General features: G+C 46.1%; 1 protein-coding gene across 1 annotated transcript in view; it reads left to right on the top strand.

Moving 5' to 3' along the window:
• The window catches only part of PLEKHG4B (pleckstrin homology and RhoGEF domain containing G4B), a gene marked incomplete at both ends in the record, with an annotated part of 52,809 nt that overhangs the window by 8,983 nt on the left and 31,608 nt on the right, over positions 1-12,218 (top strand). Inside the window, 2 exons of the mRNA XM_081089682.1 lie at positions 1,188-1,385; positions 9,213-10,329. Of these exons, the coding sequence (XP_080945808.1) occupies positions 1,188-1,385; positions 9,213-10,329 (1,315 nt within the window). The remainder of the gene's footprint in view (positions 1-1,187; positions 1,386-9,212; positions 10,330-12,218) is intronic.

Genomic DNA, 12,218 nt, shown 5'->3' with positions numbered 1-12,218 from the left:
TGGCCTTTTGTGGACAGAATCAGTATTATGATAATTCCTATTGAAGAGCCAGGAGAGCCAGGCATGTGGAGGAAACGGAGCAGTCAGGCATGGGAAGCCTTGTGAGGGGTGTGGGAGCTCCAGAGAGCATCACCCCCCGTAACTCAGAGGTGGGAGCTGAGCTGGCTCCTGTGTGCCTGGCGTCATGTGGTTTCTAGAGGCTGACTTGACTGCAGCACTTACCGGCCCAGTCTCTGTTCGGCCTGGTTCCTCGGATAGGACAGGCATCTTCCCCCTGAGCCCACCCACGTCAGGCCCAGAGGATTCGAGGTTTTATCTTCAATTTCCTTAGGAAATTATTGATATGATTAGCTGGTCAGAGGAATCTCAGATGTAGCCGTTGTCCCTTTAAAAATCCACTTGGCAATTTTAACCTCTTTGGCTTTTAACTGTTATTTGTAGCCTTGCATTTATTTCCTAAACAAATGAACCTTGTGGCATTTCCTCAGGAAATGTTACATCTAAAAATAGCATTAAACTTTTTTAAAAAAACTAAAAGCATTCCATCTTTACATAAAAGCATGTTGTACCAAAAATGTAAAGGGGAATCAGGAACCAGTGATACTGTTTTCAGAATGACTGAAAGGGCACACTTCTGTGATTTTTGACGAAGGATGCCCTAATGGTTTCTATTTAAAATTTTAAAACATCATCAATACAATTTAAATGTATTTGCTGCAGAAGCACTTATTTCTAAGCATAAAATGGTATGTGGACCAACTCTGTTCTCCCCACAGGCCCCTCCATTCCATGTGCAGACCCAGGTGTGCCAGGGAGGGGGGAGCCACGGCAGGGGAAGACCCCCTGGAAATTTCACATGCTCCACGGAAGATCCTAAGATGTAGCATTTAACGTGCAAATTTCAGAATTTGATGGGATGGAACTTATCCCAAATCTAAACCTGATTGTGCCTCGTGTGGTGACGGTGACAACTCTCACTTACAGAATGTTATTTAGGGCCACCCCCAGAGGCAGAGGTCTCCAGTCTACCCAGTGCAGCTGCGGGCACTTCCCTGTGCTACTGCTGAGTGACAGCGCCAAGGACAGCAGATGGTCCCCAACAGGGACTCCACTCCCTCTGTGCCGAGGACTCACCTATACCTTCCCTATTTCACAAATATAACACAGGATCCTCTCTTTCGTTTCAGGATCTGGAATCCCTCGACACCTACATCCAGAACACACTCTCTGACCTCTACCCACCGTTTGAGGCCACGGCGGCCACGGTGCTCTGGCAGGTGTTCAGCGTGGCTGAGAGGCTCCACGGAGGCGATGGGCTGCGCTGCCTCACTGACTTCCTCATCCCTGCCACGAGGGCCCTGCAGCACCTGCAGCAGGAAGCCTGTGTGAGTACCTGTCCTCAGTACCGAGCTGCATGAGTACCGCCCTCAAGGGACAGAGCCTGTGTGAGGCACACACACCCCCTCAGGGGACAGAGCCTGTGTGAGACCCTCCCCTTAGGGGACAGAACCTGTATAAGGAACTGCCCTCAGGGTACAGCCTGTGTGAGGACCTGCCCTCAGGGAACAGAGCCTGTGTGAGGACCTGCCCTCAGGGGACAGAGCCCTGTGAGGACTTCCCTGCAGAAGGAATCCAGTGTGAAGACCTCCCCTGCAGGGAACACCTTAACTGGTCTTTACCTGGAGAAGATTCAGGCAAAGATACCTGGTACCTGGAAAATATTTAAGCTGAGGAAGTGGAATTTCAGAACCAGGGAAACATGCCACTGATGGAGGCGAGGGAGAGCATTCGAAATTAAGCCAGAAATTAAACCCAACATAATCCAAGTGAGCATTTGTCGTTTTCTCTCAAAAAAAAAAAAAAAAAGCTGTGACATAATGAAAAAACAAAACTGTATTGTAACCTCAGCCATGTTCTTACAGAGTTTAAACACATAAATGGAGAAATCTTCCCCCTCTCCTCTATTTGATGGTCCATCAGGCACTGGCTCATCTCCTTTCTAGCTTCTGGCTCCTCCTTTTCCTCGTCCCAAATGATGGGTGAAATAAGACTGTGTCCAGGAGCCAGGCTTCTCGGGCCGGCCAGGGAGCATAGAGCCCACTGAGTCCACAGGCATCCACTCTGGCTCCCCCCAGTGAGCTTCCACTTGAACACAGGAAGTAAGTCACACTCTGGAGTAATCATCTCAGAGCCAACTTATTGGAGCAGTTCCAATACATACAAATAAACTCTGTTTAATTAATTTCTCATATGTTTAGTTTATTTCTTGGGATATTTTTATCGTAGGTTATTTTGGAAACAGTGCTAAAATTAATGACAGCCAAGTTGTGGGTATATTGCAGTGAACTGCTGGAAAGATTATGGCTGAATCTTAAAAAAAATGTATCTATTTATCAGCACCTTTTATTATTCCATTGATATTGAATTACAGCTTAAAAAAAAAAAAACAACTACCATTGGGCTACTTTGATTTATTAAACTCTTTGAAGACCTTTTAGCTAGAATGAGTATGGTAGAGAAATAACCAAGGATACCCTAAATCTGATTCTTTGTTTGAGGTAGTTTACCCAGAGGATATTTTCCTTTGTGATTCTGTACCTTTTGCACATTGGCATAGAGCAGCAGTAGAGAAAGGTGCCTCTCGGGAGAGGTGAACAGCAGCACAGGGAACCAGTCTGCTTTAAGTCAGATCAGAAAATACCTGTCCCTTTCTAAGGAGTGTCTTGACTTGAAAAGTTATTCTGACCTAATGTTTTGCCTTTATTCTTCTAAGTTTGTTTTTTTCTTTCTTTTTAACCATGCCATCCCTTCTCATTTACAAAAGTGCCTATTTTCTGAAAAAAAGCCATCTATATATATAAAAGCCTAATATGCAAATCATCCCCCCAGGAGTTCGACCGGGAGTTCAATCACTTGCTATGACATGAGCTGACCACCAGGGGGCAGTGCGGAATGAAGGAAGGCCCCAGCAGCAGCCGGGGAAGGAAGGCCCCGATTGGCCCTGATTGCAGGCCCGGCCTAGGGATGCTACCCGTGCATGAATTTCATGCACCGGGCCTCTAGTGTGAATAATATTACCCTTTAATATGGATGTATATTTACAAGTGTTTAATAAGCACAAAATGAAATTTAGAGACAACCTTACTATTTGCATATTACTATTGCTATTGCTTTTTACGTAAAAAAAAACTTTTTTTATTGATTTCAGAGAGGAAGGGAGAGAGAATCATTGAATAGCTGCCTCATGAATGCCCCACACTGGGGATCAAGCCCACAACCCAGACATATGCCCTGACCAGGAATCAAACTGTGACCTTCTGGTTTATAGGTCAATGCTCAACTACAGAGCTATCTGGTTAGGAGCTTTTTACTTTTTAATAAAGAACATAAAATTTGATCTTTATGACATAGGAGAAAATGAATATATCCTAACAACTATGAACATAAATATATTTTAGTTAACATAAATTCAAAGCCGTTTTTATTCGTTTAGCCACTATTGTCAGAGTATGTGGCTTAGGAATCATTATTAATCATATTACCTTTAAGATAAGTTGTTTTAAACTAATATTTCAATGACCACCATTCTTCTCTAGATAGAAGAAATGCTTAAAATCTCTCATTGACTTACTTATAATTTTGTTTCATCACAGTTTGGAGTTTGGATCAGAAAATGTCTGGAGAAGTTTAAAGAAAAGAAATTGGAAAGATATAAAAGTAGAATGTTTCTACTAAGAGGGGAAAGCAGTAGGAGGGGAGTGGGGAAAAGAAAATGAAGAATATAGAAATAATAAAAGGAGGGAGTAAGCAAAACAAAGACATGGGAAATAAAAAGCACATCTTACATAACAGGTTGAAAGTAAAGTTATTAAAAATAGTAGACCAGCAAATTCTAACCAAACAATAACTCATATCGCAGTATTCATAACTAAATATAGTAAAAGGCAAAATACATTGTTAGGGCTAAAGAGAGTCATTCAATATTAGTACCAGTCACAACCAGGAATACATAAAAATCTGTAAACACTTAACAACATAGAATGAAAATGTTTGAAGCATAATGGAGCAAATTACAATTTCATAATTCATAATGAAATCAATGTTTCAATTAATTTCAAAGAAATTATACAAAATATTTTTTCTAACCACAGTGGTGTTAAATCTGAATTAAATAACAAAAAAAGATAACTAGAAATGCCTAACATATTTGGAAATTAAGTAACATATTTCTAAATAACACATGGTTTAAATAAATCACAAGGAAAATTATTGTAACTGAATCATAATGAAACACAACATGTAGAAAATTTTTATATACATTTAAGCAATGTTTAAAGTATGATGTATAAGTTTTAGGGGGATTCTAATATTAATTACTGAAATTTCTGCATTAAGCTAGGAGAAGAAGAGGTAAATAAATCCAATGTAATTGAAACCTAAAATTGATTACATATGAGTGCAATCATAAAGAAAGCTTTTTCTGAGAAAATGAAGTTGAATGTTCTGCAAAGATTTATGAAATGTCACTTTGAAAAGTGCTGTCACAGCCCTAGCTGGTTTGGCTCAGTGGATAGAGCATTGGCCTGTGGACTAAAGAGTCCCAGGTTCGATTCCGGTCAAGGGCACATGCCCGGGTTGCGGGCTCGATTCCCAGTGGGGGGTGTGCAGGAGGCAGCCAATCAATGATTCTCTCTCATCATTGATGTTTCTATCTCCCCTCTCCCTTTCTCTCTGAAATCAATAAAAATATATATTTTTAAAAAGTGCTGTCACATTAGGTATAAGCAAGACAGCTGAGAAGACAGGGATATTTGGGGGAGGAGGAATCCAGAAGAATTCTACATTCCTATGTCTTCCCTGAAGGTACCAAGGCAGTGTGGGTGTGCTCAGCCCAAGGAAGACAGTGGAGCCCTCCAAGTCAGCAGAGAGGAGTTGGGCCTCCTGTGCACATTAGTCCCATCAAGAGACAGAAACCACACAGACATTTAATCAGGGCTGCTTAATGTTATTAATGTTATTATCTAATGACATGGGATTAACTCTAAAGGGACAACAAGAACTGTGAAGAGCCCCTGAGGCTGAGGGGGGCACCAGGAGAAAGAAACCTCAAAGGGGGTCCCCTCCCTAGCTCCCACCAGGATGGGTGTGTGAATGTGCATTTATATATGTAAAGCAAAAATTAAACGTTTAGAGATGTATGACCATTCTTATGAGTGATAATCTGCTTTAACAAGCCAACTACCCGTCCTGATCACTCAGAGCTGAGGGAATTTAGAACACACAGTCGGCGCTAAAATCATCGGTGAGGGCCTTGAGCATCATACATCTCACACCCTGAGTCCAAAACAAACCCCTCAGCCAAACCCTTCCCTGATTCCTGACTCACGAATTGTGAGCCAAATAGCGTTTTTAAGCCACTAAATTTGGGGATAGTTGGTTATACTAGGGATAGTAATAGGTCAAATTGCTACATAGCAAAGAAAATGAATGAACTGCAGCCGTGTGTGACAGTATCGATGATTAACAAGTAAGTCGGAGAAAGACAGACTGTGTGACTCCATTTCGGTAAAGTTCAGATACATGCATAACAAGTATTTATTGTCGGAGTCAACATGTGGCAAATACAAAGAAAAGAAGGGGACTAATAAAGAAGTTTGGGAAAGTGCCTGCCTCTGACAGGTCACAAGCATATGCAGCAGACCTCAATGATGATGGCAACATTCTTTTCCTTAGACTGCTGTATCGTGATATTTTATATCTCCTATAATGAAAGCGTTCTTTTGTGTCTCTTCATACTTAATTTAAAAACTTTTAAACAATTGCTTATTGCTGAAAGCAAATAACTTTCTCACAAAGATGGGGAAATGCGTGCCTCTCCTACAAGACCTAGGAGACGTAGCTCACACAGGACGGATCTTTGCGCCCCGTCGGAAAGGAGTGTGGGAGCCCCGTGTGGTGTGGGAGGTTCTCACTGGACTGGAGACTGACAGGAGACCTGTGGCTGGAGCACCAAATGTCAGGCTCCTCCCCTTGGCAGGGCAGCCCAGCTCCTGCTCCTGTGGGGCCAGATTTCTCCGCCTCCACCTTGGAGCTTCCTGTCTATGGCCCTTTGGGTGGTGGGAGCAAACCCAGGATGTGGACAGTGGAGTTGAATTCATACCAGGAGGGGAATCAGCAGGACTGGGGTGTGAGGGTTGCACGGTCATGGGCCACCAAGGGGCAGTCCACCCCGGCCCTGCTCAGCCCCTCCAAAAAGGAGTCACCTCGGTTGGCCTTGGACCCTCTGATTCTGGAACTTTCTGTCATGAAGAACATTCCTGGGGCTCAAAACACTGACCCCAGCTGCACACCTTTAGGCCACACCTCAGGTTGAATTTCTCTCTCTGATGGCCACTGGGTTCCCTTCACTGCCAGGCTGGAAATCTCACCATTGCTGACTGAGGGGCCTGGCAGTGTCCTGTGTCTTCATGTCCAGTGGTGGGAGGTCACTGGTCACTCAGCAAGGCGCGGGCCCACATCTGCAGCTACCCACACCAGTGGTCACTGGCTCGCCCCAGGGACCTGGAGGTAACCATACTCTCTAATCTGCTCTGAGGCCTCAGATTCCACGGGAGCATCTGAAATCTGGGCTGGGCTCCAAGCCCAGAGATGTTTGTGGTATTTTTACCTGTCAGAGCAAAGTTCGGGGGAGCTGGGATCCAGCAGTGCAGTGATCTGTGTGAGGAATTTCTAGTGGCTCAGGAAATGCTGATGAAATCATGTTACATGTGAAATCAAGATGCGCAGCTATACTTGTGATGTCATCTCAACCATTAAAAATGCCCAGAAAAAGTAATGAAGTGAAGCACGTAAATGTCCACAATGCTGACCTGGGGGTTGGTCTTGGGATTATTTTATTCTTTCTTTTTTTCTGGATTCTCCAGTGTGCAATGCACAGTATTCTTTTTTCAATATGAAAATCTTAATTTTTAATCAAATGTGGCCACAGGTGTGAGGGCGGTTGGCAGGTGCCCGGTTAATGCCAGCGGCACCTGCATCAGAAGCGCCCTGTGCTGCCCTCCTCACAGGCCGTCCACCTCCGCTCCTCGTCCAGACCGTCCGCTCCTCCTTTCTGTGTAACATGCATGCGCACAGCGAGCTCATAAGTCAGCAGGGACATATCTAATGAGACCTTCACGCTTAAGAACACACTGGTGTGTTTGAGATATAATTTTCAAAGTAAACTCCAGATATATGAAATATTAAATATTTTTTAAACCTGAACCCTTAGAAAAACTAAATAAAATAAATGTGAAAGGCAAATTTTGGTAAGATACGCAGTTCTAAGTTTTAAGGCAATAGACGATATCACCAAAAAACTCAAGAAATGAAACTTGCATAGAATTTAAACTTCTATAGAGAGGAAAAGAACTTAACTAAACCATGAAGCAAATGAACTGGGAGGAATATGTGTAGCAGTAGATAGATTACAGAAACATTTGCTAATGGGAAGTGCAGAAAATTGTTAAAAATTTTTAAAAACCCACAGTACCTCATAAGGCAAAAACAAGACAACAATTGGAGCAAAAATACATATAGAATATTTACAGGAAACAAACATCAAAAAAGGGTTGACTTCACTGTCACATATATGTGAATTAAAGCAACAGTATTCCACAGTATACACACCAATTTAGAGAATGATTTTTTTTAAAAAAGTATTTTTTTTTACTGATTTCAAAGAAGAAGGGAGAGAGAGACAGATAGAAACATCAATGATGAGAGATAATCATTGATTGGTTGCCTCCTGCACACTGTCACCTGAGTTCGAGCCCGCAACCTGGGCATGTGCCCTGACTGGGAATCGAAACGTGATTTCCTGGTTCATAGATCAACGCTCAACCACTGAGCCACACCTGCCGGGCTAGATAATGATCTCATGGCAGAGCCTCATGCTGCTGAATGATGGCAAACCTGTTACAGCGCCACTGCTGACAGTGTGTCTCCTTTGAGGGCAAATTGGTCAAAGTGGGAAGAATCATACAAGATGTTCATAACCTTTGATCCTGGAATCCTAATCCCAGAAACATATCCTAAAACAGTCATTTACAGGAAAAAGACACTGTATCATGTAATTGTTCTTTGCATTTATTGTTTAAATAGAAAAAGAAGCATCGTAGATTTAGGAAAACGGAGGAACAGTTAAGTAGCCATCAAGATGGTAACTGAGAGTGACATAGAGAAATGTTTGCTAAGGTGACTGCAGATGAGAACGTCAGATTACATCTACGCTATTGTTACAGTTTAGAAAAGTTATTTCCTATGTGATAAGGGCAAAGAAAAGTTTAAAATCTCTTGAGATCTATTGGGTTGAGATTTTTCTTTTTCTTTTCTCTATTGTAATAACGTGTATGCGGTAAGGCAGTGCTGGGATGGGGAAAAGTAAGTTGCAAAGCACAATATTTTGGAACTAAACTCTGACCGTGGAATGTGGTTTCATGTTAGAACGTGTACCTGAAGCTTCTGACAAGTCAGGGTCCCACCCCTTGTTCCCTAGCTGCTGGACACTCCCATGCCCCATGCAGACGTAGCCCATGTTTGTGTCTCGTCTGTCCGGAAGTTGAAACCTTTTCTAGATCAAGTTCTTTTCAAGAGTGCTTAAGAACTCTCCTGGTAACCGACCGCTTGCTGTAGGCTTCATTGACTCCTTAATAAGTAGGGACCGCCCATTCCATTATGTGGGAGTTGGAGGCCGATATGGTGTCGTGTGCAGGTCCCACATTTTCTCACTGTGCCTCCTTCCCTGTGATTCTAGAGGCCATGCTCTTTGCAGGAGGGGTGGAGGGGGCGGGGTGCTCATGGGCGCCCAGAAGCCTCTGGAGTTTAGACAGAGGGTGGGGGTTGGGGAGCGAGGGTGTTGAAGTCCAAGTGGGACCACCCTAGGAGTCACTTCCTGCAGGGTCCCCTGGGCTCGGCCGCATGAGACTGTGCTTGGGTGGCTTCCTTCCTCCTGTCCTGTTGCCCACCTCCCCCAGCCTCCCAGAAGGCGCTGTAAAAGTGAGGTTTTGACTGACTTCACTGAATCGAAAAGAACCCCCCTGTTTTCAGCCCTGATGATTTATTTGGGGTTCTGGGGTACAAGGGGGGCACTGGTCACTCTCCCTGCTGCATGGAGACCAGGGGTCCTGACAGGTTCCATGCCAGCCGCTAATCTCCCTCCCCTTCTTGTCCAGGCCAGGTACACAGGCCTCATCTTCTTCCACGAAGGCTGGCCACTGTGCATCCACGGGAAGGTGGTGGTGCAGCTGGCGTCCCTGCGCGGAGTCAGGCTCAGGCCCGGGGACTTCTACCTGCAGGTCACATCGGTGGGGAAGCAGTCAGCCAGGCTGGTCTTAAAATGCCTCTCTCGGCTGGGACGAGGCTCAGAGGAAGTTGCTGTGCCTGAGGCCATGTATGGCTGTGTCTTCACAGGAGAGTTCCTGGACCGGGTGAACAGGGAACGCAACAGTGTCCTCTTGAAAAACTGCTTGCTGACCTCAGGCTCTGCCGTCTACCGCACCCCATGGAGCAACGTCACAGTCCCTGTGTTTGTACCCATCGGCGGAAGAGTCCTGCCCCACTGCTCCAGCCATCCCGGGCCTGAGCGGCCACTCAGCAGTGCCTCTGAGGCCCCGGCCCCAGCACCAGCCATGGCCAGCAGCACTCGGACCCTGCCTCACTGCGGGGGGCACAAGGACAGTGACCAGCCCAGCCACCTTCCTTCCCTGAGAAGAGCTGAGTGCCAAAGCCCCGGGACCCTGCCCAGGAGCTCTGATGTCAGCCCGTGGGAGCCCCGTGCAAGCCCTGAAGGACCAGGAGAGAGACTGGACCCCATGGATAAGAAGGATGGCCCCCAGGCTCTCACCTCCCCCGAGGACGCAGGCAGCCTGAGCTCCAGCAGGCAGACGCCTGGGGCTCCTGCCGCTGTGGAGGCCAGACGCTGGTTCAGGAATTCCTACATGGAGGCCCTGCAGAACCCCATGCCCCTGGGCTCCAGCTCCGAGGAGTCCCTCGTGGATGATGCCTGCAGCACCCGGAGCAAGAGAACCGCGCCAGGGTCCAGCCAGCCCCAGAAAGAAACCCCCGGCCCCCAGGGAGAACGCCAGGGGATCCGGAGACGACAGAGCTGTCCCAGAGCCGCTGGGAGGACCCTTCCCAGGAGGTCTCAATCCTGGGACCGATCCCTCAAGAGCTACCGAGGTGATGCCCCACATTCGGCCAGCACCGGACCTAGAGGTCACCTAGGAGGACAAGCTGTGGGAACCAGAGACTTGGGCTGCAGCCACCCCTCTGGCTGCACCAAGGAGGAAGGTAAACGCTCTTCTCCCCTCCCCCACTATCCCCTTTCTTCCTCATTTCCTCCCCTCCCCTCGGCGCCCTGTCTCATTTAGTTTGGTCACTTGGCTGAGTAGAAAGAAGCCTGTCTCCACATCCTATTGACGGTAGAAAATAATGCTCACAGGTGTTCCTTTCCTGTGGCTGCTACACCAAGTACCATAAATATGCTGTCTGAGGATACAGAAATTCATCCCTTCACAGCCTGGAGGCCAGAAGTCTGGCTTCACAGAGCCACAGGCTCTAAGTGAGGGTCCTTTCTGCTTTTTCTGCTGCTGGGGGTCCAGGCTTTCCTGGGCTTGTGGGCGCACGCCTGGCTCTTCTCCCTGTCCGTCTGTCCATGCCTCAAACGACTCTCTCCTTTCTCGTATGAGGACACTTGTCGTTGGATTTAGGACCCACCCTAAACTTTATGGATTCACATCTGCAAAGACCCTCTTCCAAATACAGTCACATTCACAGGTTCTGGGAGTGGACACATCCTTTTGTGGTCACCATACACCCCAACGTTGTATTAATACTTGTCCGTGTAGGTAAATCAGGCGTAATGTTCATTTTTTAGTGGCACCGGGTCGATGACTTTATGCTCCTTCATTACACTCACCTGAAGGCCCTCAGTAAGTTTCTGAGCATCCATTCCTAGAGAACTTTTCCTTAGGCTCTGGAGGGAAAATAATTATATAGAGGAGCGAGTGAGGCGCATAAAGAAAGGTAAGGAAAGAATGGCAACCTATTTATAAGTCAGATATTTTCTTTCGTTCTTTCTTTCTTCCTCCCTTTCTTTCTTTCTTTCTCTCTTTCTTTGTATAATGTTCTGTGGAGAACAAAAACAATGACTTTGGAAAGAAGCAAAAAATATAAACGTGCCGTAGGCCTCAGCAGGTTTAGTGCTAGCAGCCCCATACAATAAATACAGTAATGGGTGTAAGGGCCCCTCGCTGGTCTCCCCACCTGGCCTCCCAGCTGGCCCAGTGTGGGGGCTCTGATCTTGTTTGCCTCGAGGGCTTTTGGGGTCCTCACAGTGCTGGGTGGGACTGTCTGCCACACCCGTACAGGGCCTCTCCAGAAATTAGGCTGTGTGCTCCTGCCGGGAATTCTGACAGGATTCAGATAGCATGGCACACACACTGGCTTACTACAAAGTTTTAGAGTACGATTATTTACTTAGGGCTGACACAGAAAACATTCTATTGCCTCTCTGCAATTCAATTAAAATTAAATTAAAATGAAGCAGTAACTCCCTGACCTTTGTTTCTAGGTCCTAGCCTGTCCTTTATTGTCCATTTCCTTTCCCATTCATATTGGACAGAAAACACACACATTTTCCCACACACACTGGGTGACACTATGAAAACTCCTGTCTGCAGCAGAGCCGCAATAGGAGACAGAGCTTATGTTTTCACCCCAAGTGTCCACGTAAAACATAATCACGTAAATTTCTCCCCTCGGAGAAATGCTGGCTGTGCAGATGCTTCTATGGACATCCAGGCACAGCGTCACTGACAGTGTTGTCGCGAGGGTCACAGACATTCGACGACAAACAGATGATATCACACAGTGACGAAGGCGGCAGGTTTAGTTTAAACAACTCAGCACTGCCGAGCAGAAACGGGGCCAGTTGACTCCCTGGGTGTAGAGTAGCACATCTAAGAAGATTCAAGTCTCATGATCAGAAATGTGGTATTCTCAAGTATAATCATTTCTCTCAGGCCTAGTGGGTGTCGTCTACTCACTATCCAGAGACTCCCTGTGAGGTAACACGAGGGCTGTCTGGGGGACCTGACCTCAGAGTTTACTGCCTGGAGACAGTGCCCCTTCCCTACTTACTCCACTTCCTCTCCCTCCTCACTGATGAAGCAGAACCC

Source organism: Myotis nattereri, assembly GCF_964212035.1.
Source record: "Myotis nattereri genome assembly, chromosome: 4".
NCBI classification, from domain to species: Eukaryota; Metazoa; Chordata; class Mammalia; order Chiroptera; family Vespertilionidae; genus Myotis; species Myotis nattereri.
The sequence above is the reverse complement of the archived record's forward strand: the minus strand, read 5'-3'. Positions and strand labels throughout refer to the sequence as shown.